The sequence below is a fragment of the Selaginella moellendorffii genome, unplaced genomic scaffold, assembly GCF_000143415.4.
Source record: "Selaginella moellendorffii unplaced genomic scaffold, v1.0 SELMOscaffold_104, whole genome shotgun sequence".
Taxonomy (NCBI): domain Eukaryota; kingdom Viridiplantae; phylum Streptophyta; class Lycopodiopsida; order Selaginellales; family Selaginellaceae; genus Selaginella; species Selaginella moellendorffii.
In genome coordinates this window covers 67,857-90,147 of record NW_003314365.1, presented here as the reverse complement: position 1 = coordinate 90,147, position 22,291 = coordinate 67,857, and the positions used below count along the sequence as shown (strand labels likewise).

The 22,291-nt window shown below is 47.2% G+C and overlaps 3 protein-coding genes across 3 annotated transcripts; 2 read left to right on the top strand and 1 right to left on the bottom strand.

Moving 5' to 3' along the window:
* Positions 1-10,761: 10,761 nt before the first annotated feature.
* Positions 10,762-12,094, top strand: LOC112342289. Its single transcript, XM_024663865.1, has 5 exons — positions 10,762-11,180; positions 11,228-11,359; positions 11,455-11,506; positions 11,785-11,871; positions 12,080-12,094. Exons 1-5 carry the CDS (start codon positions 10,819-10,821, stop codon positions 12,092-12,094), a joined length of 648 nt encoding a protein of 215 aa, XP_024519633.1. The 5' UTR covers positions 10,762-10,818.
* Positions 11,994-12,736, bottom strand: LOC9647287. Its single transcript, XM_024663863.1, has 4 exons — positions 12,671-12,736; positions 12,457-12,605; positions 12,290-12,392; positions 11,994-12,234 (listed from the first exon to the last, which is right to left on the bottom strand). Exons 1-4 carry the CDS (start codon positions 12,734-12,736, stop codon positions 12,112-12,114), a joined length of 441 nt encoding a protein of 146 aa, XP_024519631.1. The 3' UTR covers positions 11,994-12,111.
* A 5,032-nt stretch (positions 12,737-17,768) lies between these two features.
* Positions 17,769-18,578, top strand: LOC112342281. Its single transcript, XM_024663847.1, has 2 exons — positions 17,769-18,056; positions 18,124-18,578. The coding sequence occupies exons 1-2, from the start codon at positions 17,793-17,795 to the stop codon at positions 18,241-18,243; spliced, it is 384 nt and encodes a 127-aa protein (XP_024519615.1). The 5' UTR covers positions 17,769-17,792; the 3' UTR covers positions 18,244-18,578.
* Positions 18,579-22,291: the final 3,713 nt, after the last annotated feature.

Here is a 22,291-nt window from a genome sequence, read left to right as displayed (position 1 = left end):
TAGACTCCGACAATGAAGCTCAACCATCACCAGCTCGACAACAATGCCAAGACTCAGTACCAGAAAACCGACAGACAAATCGTCCAACATTGACACTGACACCAGAACACAATTCAGCAAACTTCGACAAAATCCAAGAAGTAGCAGAGACTATCCTCAACCAAAATATTCAGATCACCATCGGCCAACTGCTGAAGATTGCATCCTACCTCACCAAACAGCTCACCAATCTAACATCTGCACAGACCAACACTTTGACAGACTCGCCCACACTCAACTGGACACAGACAGCTATTGACACATTTTGAACTAAGTGTAAGCGACTAAATTTTCCATTCTACTTTAGTCACTTAACCACACCTCCGACCACTTGGAGGAGTCTCATTCACAACCTCCATAAGTCCAATCCAAGACTTGGGACTTGCTAGCCCCAAGAATGGCATCCATGCCACTCAACCCTTACACCTGGTCCAAGTGCTCCATGTGTCTGATCCCATGACCGACACTCAAAGGTACCACCGATATAGCAGCCTGTTACGCTAAGGCCATGCTCAATCACCTTTGCCACATTGGTAGTCCAACACCACTTGCATCACAGTCTTGGCTCTCCAAGACTAGGCAAACCATTCGTGAGTGGTCATCTCAAATCCACTCCTTAGCATCCTTAGGATGCCCACCGATAAGGGGAACAGCCTTCCCCAATATCCCTCTATCAGTCCCCACTAAATCCCTTTCTGCCCCTGGCCGTGTTTGCCAACACTGCCACTGGATCGAGGCCCACAGGCCCGACCACTAAGTCCCACGGTCCTCTGGGACTTCCTCTCCCCATGACTGTGTCCTTGGTCACTACCCCAGAGGACTGCTCCTCTTCCTTTCCATAGTCTGGGCCTTTGGGACAACATTTCGGAACACCGTGGCCTTACGCAAGCCACCTGGGTACTCTCCCCGCCTTCCACCTTTGGGTGCTCTAGCCATGGGCTTAGAGCGAGGTTCCGTTGAGCCACGCCTGGTATCCAAGTAGGTAGTGCCACCCACACTTGGACTGGGAGCATCAGCCAGTCGATCTTCCGGGGGAACTAGAGCCGGCTCTTGAACACTTCACCAAGCTATCCCGCTTGTCCGTTCGTGTTCACTCTAGTCTTGGACTTCCCAATGGTCAACTCATCACCCAACACTGGGTCTAGCCTTCCTAGGCCAAACTGGCCTTTCCTGGCCAAACTGGCTCCACTGGGCTCCAACCCCCACACTCTCCCTACTATACTTTTGGAACCCCGCGCAGCCCCCCCTCCCTGGGAGACGCACGCTTTGGGCTTTCACCCAACTGCCTGTATTAGTATTCGGGCTCGGACTCGGACTCGAACTCGGACTCGGACTCAGTCTCGGTCTTGGTCTCAGTCTCGGTCCCGGTCTCGGTTCCATCTCGGACTCCATCTCAGACTCCATCTTGGGTCCATCTCGGACTCCATCTCGGGTCCATCTCAGACTCCATCTCGGGTCCATCTCGGACTCCATCACGGACTCCATCTCGGGTCCATCTCGGACTCCATCTCGGGTCCATCTCGGACTCCATCTCGGACTCCATCTCAGGTCCATCTCGGACTCCATCTCGGGTCCATCTCGGACTCCATCTCGCGTCCATCTCGGACTCCATCTCGGGTCCCTTTGTAGAGCCTCGCTTATGGCTCGCTTCGTGCTCATTCCTTGAGCACTTTGTTGGGAGTTCCACTCCCGCTCTCGACCTTTGAAGTCAGAGCTTTTAGTCCAAACGTGTTACGCTCGTTTGGCTTTCGCTTCGGCCACCACCACATGGCACCCTTTCGGCTCCACTTTGGGGCCTAGGGATTTTGTGTCTCACACTGAGATTCAACCAAGCGATTGTCATAATGATGTTCCGACAATTGACCTACGACTCGACAACACCTTGTTCGAGGAGCCATAATTGACGGCGGCTCTAGCGTTAATATTATTGAAGAAAGTCTTGTTCAACAACTCAACATCGACCCAGTCCACCCAGCACCTTTCAATGTCCGAATAGCCGACCACCGATCTATTCAACCCAAAGGCATCATCCGAAAAGTCAACCCCACCATTCAAGGCGTCGAAATACCAGTCAACTATGTCATCCTCAAACTACCAGAGCAGACCAATGGATACTCAATTTTCCTCGGTTGACCTTGGCTCCGAACTGCCCAAGTTTATCAAGATTGGCCCAATGACAATCTTATCCTTCGCAGACCAGACAGACCGACAACTGTGTCTACAAAAGCGACCAAATCGCTGTCCAGCCACAACCGACCTATTGACTTGGAAGAATATAATCTCGAAGATGGCCTCGACGACTATGAAGAACAACAAATTCTCAAAGCCTACCCTGATCTCGAACCTTTGGCCGAGATCGACCTCTTCCGAATTGTCGCCGACTTCCAATGAGAACGACCCCCAATTACATCAGCACTGAAAAATTCAGTCACTCGAGATACAAAACTCGAAGCGCCACTAGCATTCACAGTCGACAACCACAACAAAGTTGCCTACATTCCGTCAATTCCAGCCGACCAAAAACTCGAAAAATTTAGCCTTGCCGACGACGGCAACGAACACTACATTGTACTCGCCACCGACATCTCGGCAAGTTTTCGAGACAAAGGCATCAATCTTCTCCGAAAGAAGAAACACTTGTTTGCTTGGAGTTATCGAGACCTTAAGGGAATTTCGCCAAAACTCAGCCTTCACACCATCACCCTTCTTCCAGAATCAAAACCAAGAAGACAAGCAGCCTACCGGATGAATCCGAATCTGATGGAACAAGTAAAGAAAGAACTCGACAAGCTTCTCCAAGTCAAGTACATCTACCCGATTCAGAATCTGATATGGCTTTCACCATTGGTGGTTGTGCCGAAGAAAAATGGCAAACTTCAAATCTGCGTCAACTATAAACAGCTCAACGACGCCACTGAAAAAGATGTTTTCCTGATACCGTTTACCAATGAAGTTCTTGACGTAGTTGCCAGACACAAGATGTACTCCTTCCTCGATGGTTTCTCTGGCTACAACCAAATTTATATTGCCGAAGAAGATCAGCACAAGACAGCATTCATCAGTCCATGGGGAGCCTATGCTTACCGACGAATGCCTTTTGGACTCTACAATGCCCCATTCACCTTCCAAAGGCTCGTCACCAACACTTTCCGAGAATACCTCACCAACTTCATGAGAGTCTTCATGGACGACTTTAGCATTTTCAGCTCAGAAGATCGACATCTTGAATGCCTGGAGAAATGCCTCAACAAGTGCGAGGAGAACAAAGACATAGCACTCAACCCCGACAAAGAACTTCAGCGCTTCCTCGGCAAAGTCGGATATCACCGACGATTCATCCACAAGTACGCTCACATTGCCAAACCACTCACCAATGGATTGAAGCAAGATGCCCAATGGACATGGACATTTGAACAGCAACAAGCATTCGACAATCTCCGACTCAAACTAACAACAGCATCAATCCTTTCCAAGCCCAACTGGACACAAGAGTTCCACATTCATGTCGACACTTCCGACATTGTCACTAGTGCAATTCTCAGCCAAATTCAACACAACAACCGAGATCAACCAATCTACTACGCCAGCTGACTACTCAACCCAGCTGAATGAAATTACACCACCACCAAGAAAGAAGCTCTTGGCATGATCTACTCACTTCAAAAGTTCCAACACTACATACTGTCAACCAACACCGATTACTGCCAAAAAACTCAGACTCAACAACTCAACCCAACATTCCCAATGGCACCATTTCAGAAATGGGGACTCGACTTCATCGGACCCCAAGTCAGCACCCGTCAACGAAATCAGTACATCATCATCACCACCGATTACACTACCAAGTGGGCCGAAGCAATACCTCTCCGACATGCCACAGCAAAAGCAACAGCAACATGCAGTTCGAGAAAGGCTTCAGCAACTCGAACATCTCGACGAACTCCGACTCAACGCCCTCTGGACACTTCACGCCATCCAAAAACAGAGAAAAGCTCGGCATGACTGACAAGCATCCCGGTATAACATTCCCAAATACAACGTCGACGATCATGTTCTTTGATACCGAGGACCCATCGGCAAACTTGGCCGAAAACTCCACACCAAATGGCAAGGACCTTTCAAAATCATTGAACTATACCCCAACGGCACCGCCAAAGTCAGCACACTCGCTGAAGACTTCATTGAGATCGTCAACCTCAACAAGCTTCGACCATATCACATCGACATATTCAGCATCAGCACCTCAGCAAATTTCCGACCCAAACTGACAAACACCCCAAAACCAACAATCGACACTCACCCCAGCAGACAAACTTTAACTCAAATCAGTTCGACACAACTCAACTCAACTCAACACGAACTCATCCACCAACTTCAGCAATAAACAGCAGCAAAAATCTCTAAGTCCCAAGCTACTATTGGATCAATGCCACCTGAGCAAATATCAATAGTTGAACTTGAGTTAACTTCATCAGCAATATCCACCATTGATCTGCAATCAAGCCAAATCAAACCACATCAATTCCGTCAACAAATCTCTACCATTCATCACCAACAATCGAGCGCCACACAATCAGCCAACCAACAGTTACAGGTTTCAAGAACCCTAACGGGGCGAGCACTTCAACCACTGAAAATGAAGAGAAAGATGCCAACTCATCCACCCCGGCGCCTCAGATACGTCATACACCATATTCCTAGGCTTCCCAGCAACGACACAACCACCTGGCTCAAGGGCCATGGATTTGAGCTCCTCCACAAGGCCTTTTCAACACACCCTGATCAAAAACTAGCGAGGAAGCTGGCCACCTCCTTCAACCCCAAGAACGGCACCATAATCGATGGCACCAACGAAATCACCCTCAGCCCAGCAAGAATTGCCTCCGTTTTCAAAATCTCCAACAAGGGACTGCTCAAATTTTCAGGAGAAGTTCCACAGCAAATCATCAAGGCCAATCGAGAAATTACCGGTGAGCTCACATGGGAGGACATCGAGGAACAGCATATGGATCGCCTCAAAGCCCTCCTCCTCTACTACAAACTTCGCCCAATAGATCGCACCATTGGCAAGTGCATAGTAGAAGTCTACAGAGCTCTACTTGACGGCAAACGTGTGAACATGGCTCATCATCTCCACGAGCTCCTTCTCAAGCTTCTCGACTGCTCCATCCTCGCCACACTAAAAAAACAGACCATGCGGACAGTAATATTCCCACTGCTAATCGCTCTACACCAAGCTCTTCCCAACAAACATCCGTGGACAACCCAAATAAACTCCACAGAACAAAGTGACAGCTCCGAAGAACAGTCAGAATCAAAAGGAGCAACTCCCAGCAAGAAACCGAAGCCAACATCTCAACAATCAGGCTCAACTCACTCCAACAACACCAGCTCCAGCAACAAACACTCCAACAATTCAACTCCACTTCACTGCCACCGCTGATCTAAGAGCACCTCATCATCAGCGACAATGAAGATAACTCACACCACCATCCACACTCACCCCAGACCCTGCATCCACTTGAATCAGCCCATGGTTGGTCCTAACCGCGTTCGGCTGAAACCCCGACTGCCGCCGAACGTGGTCGGCCGAACACGGTCAGACAGGTCCATTCGGTGATTCCATTCGGCAAAAAAAATGGTGATCGTGCTAGATTTCTGATGCTGCTGCTGCGAGGAGGGCATAGGAGCTGCATGCGTACCTGCCTCTGCTTTCGATTGAGCGTGGAGCAGCGCTGAGGCCTCGCAAATCAAATTGCCAAGTCCGCGACGCTTGAAGTTTTTGCCCTAAAATAGAAATTCAGTGATTCCAGAGATTTGATTGTAGAGATTTGTAGCGATTCTGGCACAATTGAGGGATGGCGCCCGATTGGGCATGGTCCCATGTTACCAAGCTCACTCCTTATGCTTCCGGCAAAGGAGCTGGGCGTTGGAAATGTAATTATTGTGGTAAAATGTATGGTGGTCCGCCGAAACGCATCAAGGCGCATCTTGCTAAAGTTTCTGGGCATGATATTGAAGCATGTAGTGCTTCAAACATTCCTCTTCATGTTCAGAACCAAGCTCGCCGAATGTTTGTGGAGCAAATCGCAAACGCCCCTTTGTCTTTACCTTCTGTAGCAAATCTACAGAGTAGGCATTTTGATGGGGCATCTGCTTCTGGAGCTGGTACACAAAGTGCTAGTCAATCTCAACCTATGAGTGCTTCTATAGTGTAAGCAACTAAAGAGAACGACTCGAGAGACGGTCCATGGGGTTCAAATATAGAGGGAAAGGGCCCATGAACAAGAGTGCACCCCTTTTTCCAATCAGTTAAGGGTCTTGGGATATTTGGGGTTAAGCATCCTTGGGTTTGAATAGTACTGGGCTGGGTGACCTCCTGGGAAGTCCAAACTCAGGAGCTTACATATAGGCCATGAGGGATCATTTGTTGGTCGAAAGCGAATGCGAGATGGCAATATTGAGGAAATGCTTGATGATGCAAGAAACATGAACTTAGATGATGCGATATCAAAGTTCATTTTCTTGAATGCTATACCATTTAATGTTGTGAAAAGCCCATATTTTCATGCAATGATCGCAGCCGCTTGTAGTGCTGGACCTAGTGTTGCATCGAGGATTCTTGGTTACAAGAAGCTTCGTACTACTCAGCTCACTTGTCACTATATTTTAATCAAGGAGAAGTTAGCTCCCTTTCGTGATGGATGGACTCGGTTTGGATGTACAATAATGACTAATGGATGGTCTGATATAAAGAGCAGATCATTCATAAATTTCATGGTTACCTCTATCCATAGCTCAGTATTTTGGCAGGGTGTTGACACCAAAGGAGAAGAGAAGACTGGTCTTTGGCTTTGGGAGCAACTTAGACCCATCATTTTGGATGTTGGTGTTGAAAATGTTGTTCAAGTCATCACTGATAATGCTTCGAATTGTGTATCAATGGGGGAACATATGAGAGAAGAATTCCCCTTTATCTTACACAATCGATGCATGTGCCATGTTTTGGACTTGTTATTGGAGGATATTGGGAAGTTTGATTGAGTGTCTAAGATCGTAAATGACTGTGAGAAGATCGTGAAGTTCATAACTGAGAAGCCGATGTTACTTGCTTTATTTCGAAAGTTCTGCTCTAGAGAACTCATGAAGCCTGCAAAGACTCGATTCGCTTACATCTTTCTTATGGTCAGCCAGCTCCAGCATGAAGATGTTTTCCTGTGCCTTCGACGATTCATAGTGAGTGCAGAATTTGAATCGTCGAAGTGGTATAACACAAAGGATGCCAAAGATGTTCGTACAACAATTTTCAATGATGAATTTTGGAAGAATGCTTCTACTTTATTGGTTATGGTAGCTCCTATTTTGAAGGTGTTAAGTCTTGCCGATCGTGAGCGCAACAATAGGATTAATTTATGAAGCAATGTATCGTATGATTGAAGGATTGGAGCTTGCAACTCAAGATGGCAAGCTTGATGCAGATAAAATTGATGCAATTAAGTGTGTCTTGGTTGAAGACCAATATAAACTGAGAGCTCGATGGTTTATGATGCATAGCTCTATGCACAGCGCTGCACATGCTTTGAATCCTTCATACCTTGAGCAAAACTTGGATGCTGAGGTAAGAAGTGATTGGATGGATTATTTATCACTCTATTGCTGTGGGGACACTCAACTAGAAGAGAAGTTAGATGAGTAATTCAATATGTTTCGACGAGGAATTGGAAGAGCTATCAATTGGGATTTGCCGAAGAGCAAAGTAAAAAGGAAATTCCCAGTGTCTTGGTGGGAATCCTATGGATATAAGATGCCTGAGCTTAGGAAGTTAGCACTTCGTGTGTTGAGCCAAGGAGTGTGCTCTTCTCCATGTGAGCGAAATTGGAGTAGTTGGAACTTGATCCAAACCAAACGATGCAATCGCTTGCTTCCAAAGAACTTGAAGAAGTTGGTTTATGTACATAGTAACACCAGAGTGGTGGATCGTATTGAAAGTGAAGGAATGAAGTTCCTAGAGATCGATCTCGACACAATTGCAATCGAACCACAATGGATGAGGATTGTAGAGATGCAAGCTAGGCTTGAATCTCTTGGTATAGAAGATTTAGCCGAAGAAGATCTTCCAAATGAAGATGTGATTGTTGAGGAAGATGCCGAAGATGTCGAGGGACTTGCCGAAGATGTTGAAGAAGATGAGTAGTAGTTGGTTTGGTATGGTCTAATGCATTGGTTTAGTTTGGTTTGGTTTGGTTTAATGCTTTGGTTTTCCTACTTTTATTAATGTGGTTTTACTAAAAATGTTTTTTTTTTTCAAAAAAAATTTGTGAACCATTCGGCCGTTCGGCATTTTCACAGCCGGTCGATAACCACGGTCGGGCGGTCAGGCAGTCGGCGTTCGGAACGGTCGGGACCAACCATGAATCAGCCCCAAAACCGACAATTTCTCACAAACACATCAACATCGCCAAAGGAAAACGTCAACTGCTCGCCCTGAACTCAATTTCTCCACCAGCTGAGAACAACATTCTCAACGCCTCGACCTCCTTGACACGTTCCACAAAAGAAAACATTGATTACCTTCACCAATCACTTGAAGAACACACAACCATGCCTCCTCCAGCAAATACCACGACCAGCATTCACAAAAATTCCGCCCCTTCAACAAAATTCCAAGCGAAAAATTTCCGAACGGATAAATTAATTTCAGCGCCACATCTGGGCCGTTCATCTACCATCAAACTGAAAAGCTCATCTCCAACCACCTCAAAGAATCTGGCCCGACCACGTCACCCATATCCAACAAAGCAAACTCAACTCCCGGGACCAAGAACACAGCGAGAAACACCAGGATCACGGAGCAGGAGTAGGAGCAGCAGCTATGCCTCAGCCACAGAGTCAGGCAACACGAGCTGACATTGCACAGCATCTTCTCAAGCAAGACTCCTTCATATACACCTGGGGAGCGATCAAGAAGGAATTCTATGAGCCTTTAAACCACCAGCTGGATGCTCAGCTCAAAGAGATGAAGCAGATCTGCACTGACCTCCAGGACATCAGGAAGATCGTCTCCAAGCAGCCATCAACCCCATCAGCAGCTCACGAATTCACCTACAAATTCAAATACGAAGAGCTCAACACCCGCTACTGAAAGCTCGAGGATGATCATACCGCCCTGCTGGCTGAGGTAGCCGACCTCCAGGAAGATGGGACAGATCCACCAGACAGTGTCCCTAACCATGAGCTTACACTCCTGCAGCAAAAACGTCACCTCTATCGACTTGAGCAGCAGCAACAACAAGCAATGGAAATTGACTATGTTCACACCGAGGACAGTGTCTAGTTCTGTCAGGGGAGTAGAGTGTATCAGCCAAAAACCCAGGCTCAGGGGACTCTGACTTTGAACCCAGGGCTGCATCAGAGCCATAGATTAAATCATGCACAACATATAGTATATGCTAGCAGTTAGAACTGCTAGCCTTTCAAAAAGGGGAATCTGAATTGTGGATACCTATCTCCATTCCATTGTTTTTCTTATCAATACACAGCATTCTTTTTCTCATGCTTCTTCTCTGCCCTTGGAGATCGGGCCTTTTTCTCTTTTGTTTTCTTACTAACAATAGATTTCCAGCGAAGAGGAGTTTTCACACCTCTTCACATTGCTTGGCGAAAATCGAAAGGTGGCAAAGGTGAGGAATGAAGCTCAAGACAGTCTCTTGTGCGTTCTTGAGCAATCTGGACAAGAGTATATACATACCACTTTAAATCACAAAAGCAATGCTTGTGATGCTTGCTTTGCGAGGTATTGTTTGAAGGCTTGTCTTGGTTTGAGCCAGACCGGATCATCCAGCCAAGCGCAGCAGACAAGCGCTGCTTGGGTGAGGAACTTCCTTGTTGGAATGCGAGCAAAAGTGCAGAGCAGCGTATCGTTATCCAGGTCGCCCAATGGTGGCAGCGTCACCTCTGCTATCGCTGTCCTTGAGACATTTGCTATTTTGACGAAGCTTACCTGTAGTTAACGAATGGTTCCATCGCATTGTTCTTGACGACGAGGAGGAGACGCTGCTCTGATCGTCATAGATTCCTCGCGAATTTCATCATGGAAATGTATGGAAAGTGCGGGCACGCCGCGGATGCCTTGGGTGTCCTCCACAAAATGGAAGATGGAAATGTTTTCTTCTGGAACGCATTTGCCCAGCAAATGCTCGTCGATCGAATTCTTGCAGCTATCAATGGCGATGTGGCAGAGATCCAGGTGAGAAACACCAGGAACCTCGACTTAAGTTGGCAGAAGGCCCCGCTCCAGGCCTGGTTGAAAGACTACTGCTGGAGGGTAAATCAACCACGGCCTTTGGAGGACGCCATACCCCTGCTGTCTGATCTCCTCGCAATCCTGGAGCTGAGACAATAACACCGTCACCATCTTTGGCTTGTCGTTGTAGTAATTGGAGCTTGGGGCGGCGATTGGGATGTGGCGCCGATCAGGCTGGGATGCCAGTCTCGAGCTCACACGGCAATGCCCTGGTTCCACCCGATGCAAGTGTCTGTCCAGTTCCTGGCAGAAGAAGATCTCGGCGATGGCATGCTCGCCAACGGAGCACCGTAACGCGGCGATGATTAGCGCGTGGATCTCCCCCGGATCGGCATTGATAACTGCCAAGAGAAATAACTGGATGCTCGAAAAAGAGTAACAAGGGCAAATGCCGCGATCGCAATCTTCCACGAGAAAGAACCTCGATCTTTCATCTTCTGGAAGATTTCCAGCGCCCGCACTTTCCATACCTTTCTATGACCAGATTAGCAAGGAACCTCGAGGCCGCTGGAGACGATTTTCCTCGTGGATGCGCCTTCCCCCTCCCAGATCTGTGCTCACCGCATTCTCGCCCAGGCGCCCACCGCTGGAGATCGCTCCTCCTTCCTGCAAATCTTCGCTGGATGGCACCTCCTCGTCAAGGCTCAAGAACGATGCCATGGAAAACCACCGCCATTGCCATTATACGCTACTGCTGCACATTTTCGATCCAGGGGGCTCTTTACCCGGGCGGTGTGCTGCTGCCGGGCGTGCTCTATGAGTCGAGCAGCATGGTCTTTCTTCTCAGTCTCAGACATCTTCAAACTAGGCTCACAAGCACAAGCACTGCTTTTCCGCGGTATGTGTGGTTCTTCTCGTGCTCATTTTGCTTATACTCTTGTCCAGTCCAGATCGCTTCATTCCTCATCTTCGCCACCCTTTGGCCTCGAGCATTTTCCAAGATAAATTGGAGGCCTGTAGTTCATCAACATCCAAGGCGTGGAGTGACCACAACGCAACTTGTGATGAGATGAGTTGGTGACCTGGTATACGTTTTTTGTGTTATGCCATCTGCTCTTTGGAAACTTTTGAGAAAGCTTGCTCTGAGCTGATTGAGTTTGAGCTTGGTCAAGGCTCTCACAGGTTTATTGGATGTCTGGTGCAACCCTGGAGTTTTGTTTGCGGGTGAGTAAGCTTTCACGGTTTCAGAGCAATATATTATATTATTGCCAAGAGAAGGCATCAAAACTTGGAGCTCCAGAGTCTCACGCCCCGAGGATTTGAAAGGATCCAAACCTATGGACCTCCAGCTTGGACAACCAAGTGAAGAATAGATTCCCGGGACCATGGTGCCTGGATCAAATCAAACTCGAGCTCAGACAAGCCATCTTCCAGAACAATATCTTAAACGGATGTTGCTGGTTCTTGTTGCAGCATACTTATACTTTGTTTCTCAAAAATAGCTTCTGCATCAGCTGCTTGCTCAGATTGAGATGCAGAGTCCATCCAACCCGTTTTGTTTGCCATGGCCTCGCCAGAGCATGGAGAAAGTGAGAGTTTCATTCCATCAAGAAGAGAATGGTTTCTTTCTTGAGCTTGACTGTAGCAGATTTTTCTAGACATGCAAAACAACAGAAATCTTATAAAACCCACCTTGCATATGTCTCATGAATAAGTTCGGACTTTTCAGGAGTATCGGTGGGCCTCAAGCTCCTCTTTGTTTATAAATTGTTTATAAATGTAAATGCTCTTGTGCAGGAAGCTTATGAATAGTTCTTATGAAAAGCACCTCAACTCTTGTATCCATTTTCGTGGCTCGATTTTGGTAGCATCTGTAACGTTATGCGGCTGTAGAGTGGCTGTTGCCTGATGCATTCTTGAAACACTTTGCTCTCTTTAACAGAAGAAACAGTCTGCTGTAACACACAAAGCTTAGACATTTTTCACCCGAAAAGGAAAGAAATATACCTTGAGGTATAGCCTGAAGCCATGTCCCACAACTTGACGCCCAAGGAAGTTAATCACCCATGTCGGAACAAGGTCGAGCTTAAGGTCCAGGTGTATTACTGCTCTGTAAAAGAAGTAGTGACTATCTTAAGAAGAAAACAAAAAAAAAAAAAAAACTAATAGCGTACCTTATGTAGCATTTCTCGTCGCTAATCTTCTGGAGGATAAATCCACCGTTGGCTTCCATGCGAATGACGCCCTCTTTTGGAGGAGGCAAATGAGAAGCATTAAAACCATGGATGGTCTCCTTGACGATAGTCTCTGCTTCCTGGGGGACCTGGCAAATCACCACCATTGGAGTGAATAAAATAACAAAAGAGGCACAGTGATTGATAGCTTAACTGTTCGCAAGCAGCCAACCACGGCATCCAATTCAGGTAGCTCCAGTTCGAAAGACGTGACTAGCATTTCTCTTGTCGCAAACGGCCATGGAACCTTGCACCTGGCAAGAGCTTGTAGAATTTAAACGCGGGACGGAGGAGCTGCTGCACTACCACCAGCGTTGTGGCTTTTGGATTGATCAGCAGGGCACAAGGGATATACGTTGTAGTGAAAGCATTGCTTTCCCACAGTTCATCTTTCGCCCTTTTTGCTCTAAATACTCTTGTTGTGGACAGCCACCTTTTGGCCCCGAGTACTTTCCATGCATTGCCCCCTCTTCTTCACACAGGGTGTGACTTGAAATTTCATGGATTTTTTCTTGTTGCTGCTAGGAACAAGCATCAAACTTGGATAGAACACGACAAGAAAGCCCCTTGATGAAATCTCAAGCTCCCCAGGATTTGAAAGAACAGAGAAGTACCTCCAGCCTTGTACTCTTTGCTGCTAATCAAGAGCGTGCCTGGATCAATTTAATCTTCAATGCTCAAACAAGCCATGAAATCTTCATTTCATAATGGTTTCTTTCTTGAGCTTGACAACCACAGAAAGGATGACAGCCTTATAAAACGTTCGCACGGGTTTAGAAAGGATGCTTAGAAATGAGCGAGAGCTTGCGCCGTTATGGTGAAGGTATGATATACGTTAAGAAGCAATTAGTGTCCGATTTGGACGGGAACCTGACGCAAAAATTTTTGATTGGATCTCGCAAAAAATTTTGATTGCGTCTCTGGCTGTGGATTCGAACCTGTGACCTTGCCAATATATTTGTTTATTCTAGCCAGATATCCGGCCAACAGGTTCCCGTCCAAATTAAACATTAATAGCCTGTTAAAGTGTTTCGCTTGTTTTTGATTTTGAGTGAATGGCACGCGTGCTGATTTCTTGTTCCGTATCAATCACGTGGGCAAGGTCGCGCGAACGTTTCCAAGCCTCTCTTCTTGGTTCCAGGATTTTTTTTGGAGCAAAATTTGTTTCTCGGAACAAGAAAAGTTTCTGGAAAATGAGCAAGTTTGATTTGATCCAAGCACCCTCTTGAAGAGCAGAGTTGAGAGGCATCTGGAAATGTCAAGAGTGCTGGAGGTTGGGGTATTTATTCGTTTCTCTCTTCTTTGCAAGATCAAATCCTCTGGCCATGTTCAAAACCATGAAATTAAATACTCACTCCCAAAAACACGAGAGGCACATCCCTGATTTGGTGCAACTGTTTAGACTCAGAACCTGAGGGTTGATGCACCAGTGATTCCTTTGTTATTCACTGCAGCCTGTGAGAGCCTTGATCGAGCGTCAGGTGAGAGCAAAGAAGAAGCATGACAAGCGGTGGAATGATACAACACAATGCTCTGCAAGGACCCACGTCGAGAAGAAAGGCTACGCTCTCGCTCAGCTCCACTCTTTCTTACATGAGGTTGGCACAAGCGCGGCAGTCAAACGCTGCTCGAAAGTGTGGAGCAGCGTATCGTTATCCAGGTCGTCAGTAGTCCTCGGCCATTCGCTATTTTGACGAAGCATGTAGGAGGAGCTAGTGGTGGATTCAAACTTGGACACCCCCTCTAGCTGAAATGCAATGATACTTTCGTAGACAAGGCTGCATTGCGAGTCACGCGGGCTGCAAGTTTAAGCTCCTCTCCTCGTCCAAACCCGCTGGCGTTCAAGCGAGCAATGCTGAGACGCGTTCCAGCATGACTTTAAAGCAAAAGGAAGAGTCTGGGCTAGATCGACACACTGACCATGATCATCGTGGCTGCTGCTGCTGCTCAAGCACTCCAGCAAATTCCATAAAGACCCACCGCAAGCGAAGTAAAATTTAATTGGGTCTCTGGCTGTGGGTTCGAACCTGTGACCTTGACAATAATTGTTTTTATTTTAGCCAGATATCCCGTCCAAATTATGCATTAATAGCTTGTTAACGTGTTTGTTACTTTCATGAATCGTTTCTTGAAATTCTGGGCATGGCGCTCAGCTGGCACGCGAATGTTTCCCATCAGTTTGATTTGATCCAGGCACCCCCCTCAAGAGCACCGGTGCGTTCTGCCCAAGAGATTCGAGTTGCAAGGCATCTGGAAATGTCAAGAGTGCTGAAGGTTGGGGGTAGTTGTTTCTCTCTTCTTCGCAAGAGGAAACCCTCGGGGAGCTTAATTCGTCAAGACACCACCCAAAAGCTTCCAGTCTGATGCTTGTTCCTATAGAAAAACCATGTTCAAAACCATGAAACAGAACAGAACATCTTTGAGTTGGTGCAACTAACTTAGACTCAGAACCTAAAGCTTGTTGCATCAGTGATATCCACTGTAGTCTAGTCCCGAGTACGTTGTGAGAGCCTTGATCGAGCATCAGGTGAGAGCAAACAATTCCTCAATAAAGAGCTGATTGCAGGTTTAGACTCTGCATAGCTGATGGCTGACAAGAGAAGAAGCATGGCAAGCGAGGCGATGATACAACACAAGGATCTGCGAGGTTCGAAGAAGTCCCTCAACTGCTCCTGGGTACGTTAAGCCACTGCGAGCGTGGTAAGGGACAAGGAGAAGCTTTAAAACGTGACTCCACTAGCCTAGTCACACCCACAAGCTTATGCGAAGCACTGCACTCGACACATCACTTGGCGAAAATCGAAAGGTGGCAAAGATGAGGAATGAAGCTCAAGACAGTCTCTTGTGCGTTCCTGAGCGATCTGGACAAGAGTATATACATACCGCTTTAAATCACAAAACCAATGCTTGTGATGCTTGCTTTGCGAGGTATTGTTTGAAGGCTTGTCTTGGTTTGAGCCAGACCGGATCATCCAGCCAAGCGCAGCAGACAAGCGCTGCTCGGGTGAGGAACTTCCTTGTTGGAATGCGAGTGAAAGTGCGGAGCAGCGTATCGTTATCCGGGTCGCCCAATGGTGGCAGCGTCACCTCTGCTATCGCTGTCCTTGCGCCATTTGCTATTTTGACGAAGCTTACATGTAGTTAACGAATGGTTCCATCGCATTGTTCTTGACGACGAGGAGGAGACGCTGCTCTGATCGTCATAGATTCCTCGCGAATTTCGTCATGGAAACGTATGGAAAGTGCGGGCGCGCCGCGGATGCCTTGGGTGTCCTCCACAAAATGGAAGATGGAAATGTTTTCTTCTGGAACGCATTTGCCCACAGCAGGCAAATGCCAGAAGTTCTGGTGCTCTTTCGGCAAATGCTCGTCGATATCGAATTCTTGCAGCTATCAATGGCGATGTGGCGGAGATCCAGGTGAGAAACACATGGTGAGAAACACCAGGAACCTCGACTTAAGTTGGCAGAAGGCCCCGCTCCAGGCCTGGTTGAAAGACTACTGCTGGAGGGTAAATCAACCACGGCCTTTGGAGGACGCCATACCCCTGCTGTCTGATCTCCTCGCAATCCTGGAGCTGAGACAATAACACCGTCACCATCTTTGGCTTGTCGTTGTAGTAATTGGAGCTTGGGGCGGCGATTCGATTGGGATGTGGCGCCGATCAGGCTGGGATGCCAGTCTCGAGCTCACACGGCAATGCCCTGGTTCCACCCGATGCAAGTGTCTGTCCAGTTCTTGGCAGAAGAAGATCTCGGCGATGGCATGCTCGCCAACGGAGCACCGTAACGCGGCGATGATTAGCGCGTGGATCTCCCCCGGATCGGCATTGATAGCTGCCAAGAGAAATAACTGGATGCTCGAAAAAGAGTAACAAGGGCAAATGCCGCGATCGCAATCTTCCACGAGAAAGAACCTCGATCTTTCATCTTCTGGAAGATTTCCAGCGCCTGCACTTTCCATACCTTTCTATGACCAGATTAGCAAGGAACCTCGAGGCCGCTGGAGACGATTTTCCTCGTGGATGCGCCTTCCCCCTCCCAGATCTGTGCTCACCGCATTCTCGCCCAGGCGCCCACCGCTGGAGATCGCTCCTCCTTCCTGCAAATCTTCGCTGGATGGCACCTCCTCGTCAAGGCTCAAGAACGATGCCATGGAAAACCACCGCCATTGCCATTATACGCTACTGCTGCACATTTTCGATCCAGGGGGCTCTTTACCCGGGCGGTGTGCTGCTGCCGGGCGTGCTCTATGAGTCGAGCAGCATGGTCTTTCTTCTCAGTCTCAGACATCTTCAAACTAGGCTCACAAGCACAAGCACTGCTTTTCCGCGGTATGTGTGGTTCTTCTCGTGCTCATTTTGCTTATACTCTTGTCCAGTCCAGATCGCTTCATTCCTCATCTTCGCCACCCTTTGGCCTCGAGCATTTTCCAAGATAAAATGGAGGCCTGTAGTTCATCAACATCCAAGGCGTGGAGTGACCACAACGCAACTTGTGATGAGATGAGTTGGTGACCTGGTATACGTTTTTTGTGTTATGCCATCTGCTCTTTGGAAACTTTTGAGAAAGCTTGCTCTGAGCTGATTGAGTTTGAGCTTGGTCAAGGCTCTCACAGGTTTATTGGATGTCTGGTGCAACCCTGGAGTTTTGTTTGCGGGTGAGTAAGCTTTCACGGTTTCAGAGCAATATATTATATTATTGCCAAGAGAAGGCATCAAAACTTGGAGCTCCAGAGTCTCACGCCCCGAGGATTTGAAAGGATCCAAACCTATGGACCTCCAGCTTGGACAACCAAGTGAAGAATAGATTCCCGGGACCATGGTGCCGGGATCAAATCAAACTCGAGCTCAGACAAGCCATCTTCCAGAACAATATCTTAAACGGATGTTGCTGGTTCTTGTTGCAGCATACTTATACTTTGTTTCTCAAAAATAGCTTCTGCATCAGCTGCTTGCTCAGATTGAGATGCAGAGTCCATCCAACCCGTTTTGTTTGCCATGGCCTCGCCAGAGCATGGAGAAAGTGAGAGTTTCATTCCATCGAGAAGAGAATGGTTTCTTTCTTGAGCTTGACAGCAGCAACGCGCTGCGCGCCATGCGCCCACAAAACGAAAATCTCTTGCGCCGCTGTTTACATTATGGTATACGTTAAGAAGCAATTAGTGTACACTTTGGACGGGAACCTGATGGCCGGATATCTGGCTAGAATAAAAAAATATATTGGCAAGGTCACAGGTTCGAACCCACAGCCAGAGACCCAATCAAATTTTTTTGTATGAACGAGGGATTTCTCTTCTCCGCAAAGTCGCTCTCGGCAGCGTTGCTGGAGCTAAATCTTCTCTCGTGCCGATCCCCCCGAATGATCCACGCCGCCGCGCCGGGTTCAGGCTCTTGGATCGCGCGATATTCCCTTTCGCTGGCAAATGCGAGCAGCAAGAACAGGGCATTCGATCGATGCGGCGTCAATCTTGTTCGATTAGGATCGTCTCCTGGAACGCGATGGTCACCGCGTATGTGGCGGCATCCCGCATCCGAGAGTGAGAGTCTATGTTTGATTGCGTCTCAGAGCGCCATGGAACTCGATGATAATGGCTCTCGCGCAGCAGGGGCAAATTGTGGCAGCGAAATCGAGCTTGGGCAAAAACGCCGGCCAAGGATCTCGTGTCCTGGACGAATCTACTGCCCAGAATGACAGGACGTTCCATGGGTTCCCCTTCCAGCAGTGAATAGCAGAGGAAGAAATCTTTGATTTCATGCCGGATGAAGACGGTATTGATTCGGCCAGTAGCTGCTCTCCAGGATCCGCGCGTGGATCCTCTGGCCTCGCAGCCCCTGGATGTCGTCCACGTGGACAATCAGATGGATTCCAAATCTTGTTTTTCAAATAAGAGGTGCTGAAATAATATTTTGTTATCTCCCAGTGTTCATGGCTTTGTGGTTATAGCATGCACGCTGTAATGTTCTATTGTGAAGGGTTGCTGGGTTCGATTCCCATCCGCCTCGACTTTCAATTAAGAATAATACGGTGTTAGGGTCGCCCCCTAACATGAACACTATTTTATTATTTTATTATTAAATTAACTGTGTTGAGTTTCTGGACCATTTTATTATTTTCCTTTTTTTTAACACTATACAATCTACTAGTGAGAGTGGCTCTCCTCAAAATCTCACCTAAGATTAACTGTGTTGTTAAGTTGGTACTAGATCATAGTAAAGAAGCAAAACCAAACTTGTAATCAATGGAATCCATTATTACAGACTTAAACAAACAGATCATTAAAAAGTATTAACTTAGGTGCATCTCCACTGTACTCATGCAATCAAATTTTGTGGAAGGGAAGATATATATATTTGATTTGCTCCAGTAGCACACAAACAGCACAAACATGCCATTGAGCTTACCAATTCGATCATATATACCAAATTCTCATCAGTTGTCACTTCAGCATAATCTATCAATCACACACAATGTTGTGCCATTGAATTCTCGATGACCCTGCCAGCATATGCAAGCCTTCCTCACCATTTGAACAAGAAAGACGCTAGACAACAAGCTAGAAATAGTGAATGAGAATGAACTTTTAAACGCAGTTTATATTAGTGGTAACTACAAACAAATAAAAGGTTAAGAGCGATACATCACAGCCGTTGGATTAAAGGATATCTTAGAATATACCATCCAAACCGTTAGATTTTAGTGCGGCTACGGTTTCGCGCTGTGCAGCGGAAAGCTGCCATCTCTCGATGTTTGGGTGGCTTGAATCCCTCGGAGCTCTCCATCCGGTTACACCCAGACAAAGGCGACGTTTTCCATCCCCTCTCTCTCCCCCCTCAAGAGCACCGGTGCGTTCTGCCCAAGAGATTCGAGTTGCAAGGCATCTGGAAATGTCAAGAGTGCTGAAGGTTGGGGGTAGTTGTTTCTCTCTTCTTCGCAAGATGAAACCCTCGGGGAGCTTAATTCATCAAGACACCACCCAAAAGCTTCCAGTCTGATGCTTGTTCCTATAGAAAAACCATGTTCAAAACCATGAAACAAAACAGAACATCTTTGCGTTGGTGCAACTAACTTAGACTCGGAACCTAAAGCTTGTTGCATCAGTGATATCCACTGTAGTCTAGTCCCGAGTACGTTGTGAGAGCCTTGATCGAGCATCAGGTGAGAGCAAACAATTCCTCAAGAGCTGCTTGCAGGTTTAGACTCTGCATAGCTGATGGCTGACAAGAGAAGAAGCATGGCAAGCGAGGCGATGATACAACACAAGGATCTGTGAGGTTCGAAGAAGTCCCTCAACTGCTCATGGGTACGTTAAGCCACTGCGAGCATGGTAAGGGACAAGGAGAAGCTTTAAAACATGACTCCACTAGCCTAGTCACACCCACAAGCTTATGCGAAGCACTGCACTTAACACATCGTGTATTATCCAAAAACCCAGGCTCAGGGGACTCCGACTTTGAACCCAGGGCTGCATCGGAGCCATAGATTAAATCATGCACAGCATATAGTATATGCTAGCAGTTAGAACCGCTAGCCTTTCAAAAGAGGGAATCCGAATTGTGGATCCCTATCTCCATTCCATCATTTTTCTTATTAATACATAGCATTCTTTTATTCGTGCTTCTTCTCTGCCCTTGGAGATTGGGCTTTTTTCTCTTTTGTTTTCTTACTAACAATAGATTTCCAGCCAAGAGGAGTTTTCACACCTCTTCATTTGGCAACCACGGCTTTTGAATTCCCCTTTAGGTTCACAAATTCTTCTAGCAAGAACGATCAAGCAATCTACCCAACTCGCCAAAATTCGCTACCCAATTTGCCACCCAATTTGCTACCCAATTCGCCACCCAATTCGCCCAAATTCAACAAACAAATGCCACCACCAATATGGATCAACGGCGTCCAAGCGATCGCCGCCCAACGCAGTAGAGGCAGACCCTTCTCAGAGGAGATCTTTGCAGAATCTGAAAGCTCTCTCTCTCAATCTCCGAGTCCAATCACCAACAAAGACCACCAACAGCCCTCTTTGACAAGAAACTCCAATCTACCAGCACCTTCATCAGCGGACACCCTCAACAGCTTCATTGGCGAACTCCATCTCCGAGCACAAGACCACCCACTCCAAGCTCGAGACCTCAACCAGCGCGCTCGACACAAACCGACACCACTGCTGAAACGAACTCATCTTTTGTGCAGTCGTCGACCCAGCAATCCTAGTGCTCCGACACAATTCCAATTCCTGCGTCCACTCCAAATACCGAAGCACATCCTCAGAACCTACACCAATGACGAACCCATCACTCTATTACCTGGTATCAGAGAACTTGTCGAGGGACAACTTGACAACGCACCACCAATTTTTCGACAACCCCTCCGATAGAGTCAGCAGCTCAGCACCAAAACAACAGTCCGAACTCGGTTCAAAATCAACACGTTCGCTGCAACAACTCTTGCCAATCACGCCATCGCCCAATCCGGACTCGAACAACTCGACGACATTATCGAAGAAATCATTCCAGACAAACCCAAATATCCGAAACTCTTCATCAAACTCCATCTCGGCACCAGCAAGTGGAAGACCAGCCTGCATACTGCACTAGCACACTCGACCCAACACAACTCGGCTGAACACAACCCAACCCAACACGCACCACCGTCAATATTTGCACAGAAAAGAAATAACAACCTCACAACAACTTTATCGACAATTGGCCCGCCGACAGTCTTCCCGAAGTTCTACCTGAACTGCATGATTGACTGCAGACACGAATCTGACACTGACAACCAGTAGAAGAATGCATGTATCCAAAACCACGAAGAACATCCAGCAAGTCGGAAGAAGACCGACAATGGCTTATCCGAAGTTTAGATAGAGATTTGAAGAATTTAGAAACAAAGAGAAAGAAAGACTAAGAGAAGTTGAATCAAATTGTTAGACCCTCCAAGAGATAAAATTACATCCGACACAAATTATTACCGCGAGCTAACTCCAACAAACCAGTATTGGACATCTGCGAAGAATACGACGAGTACACAACACCATCGGACACACCACCGGCAGCACCCTCGATGGCACCCACCAAAGTGCCCGAGCCTAAATCAACACCCTCGATGGCACCCACCAAAGTGCCTGAGCCCGACTGAACATTTGAGTAGTCGACACAGGCTACGCCCGAGCAACAAAACATTTTTCAAGCAGCATACAACCACTTCAAAGGTACATTCACCAACCCCATCTACAGTGATGACGAACGACCAAGTTTCCCACCCAGCTTCACAGACTTCACCAGACCAGCACCATTTTTGCCATACTGACCGATATTCACAACACCAATATATCCCACATTTGCTTCCAACATCTACTGAAGCCCACTATCAGCAAGACCTTTCGAACACGCTTTCAACTTCAACGCGCTGACGAGACAACAACTCGACTTCACCAATTACAGTCGCACTCCGATATACCCAATCAACAGCAGTAAAGATGAACAACCTGAATCGTCCAATAGTCAAGCACTAGATGTCAACAACTCACACCGAACTGCCGAACAGCTCCAATCATCCAACAACAACGAGATCGACAAACCAATCGTCGATGACAACTATCTTCCACAGCAACCACAATCACCACACAACTATACATTTGAGAAGAACAACCACAACCAAGACAACATAACTTTGACAAATACGTCGACAACAAGTTTGAGCACCATCTTCCCAAAATCAACACCGGCAAGCAACCCGACACCGACGACGACGTCGATGACACACCCAAAAACAGT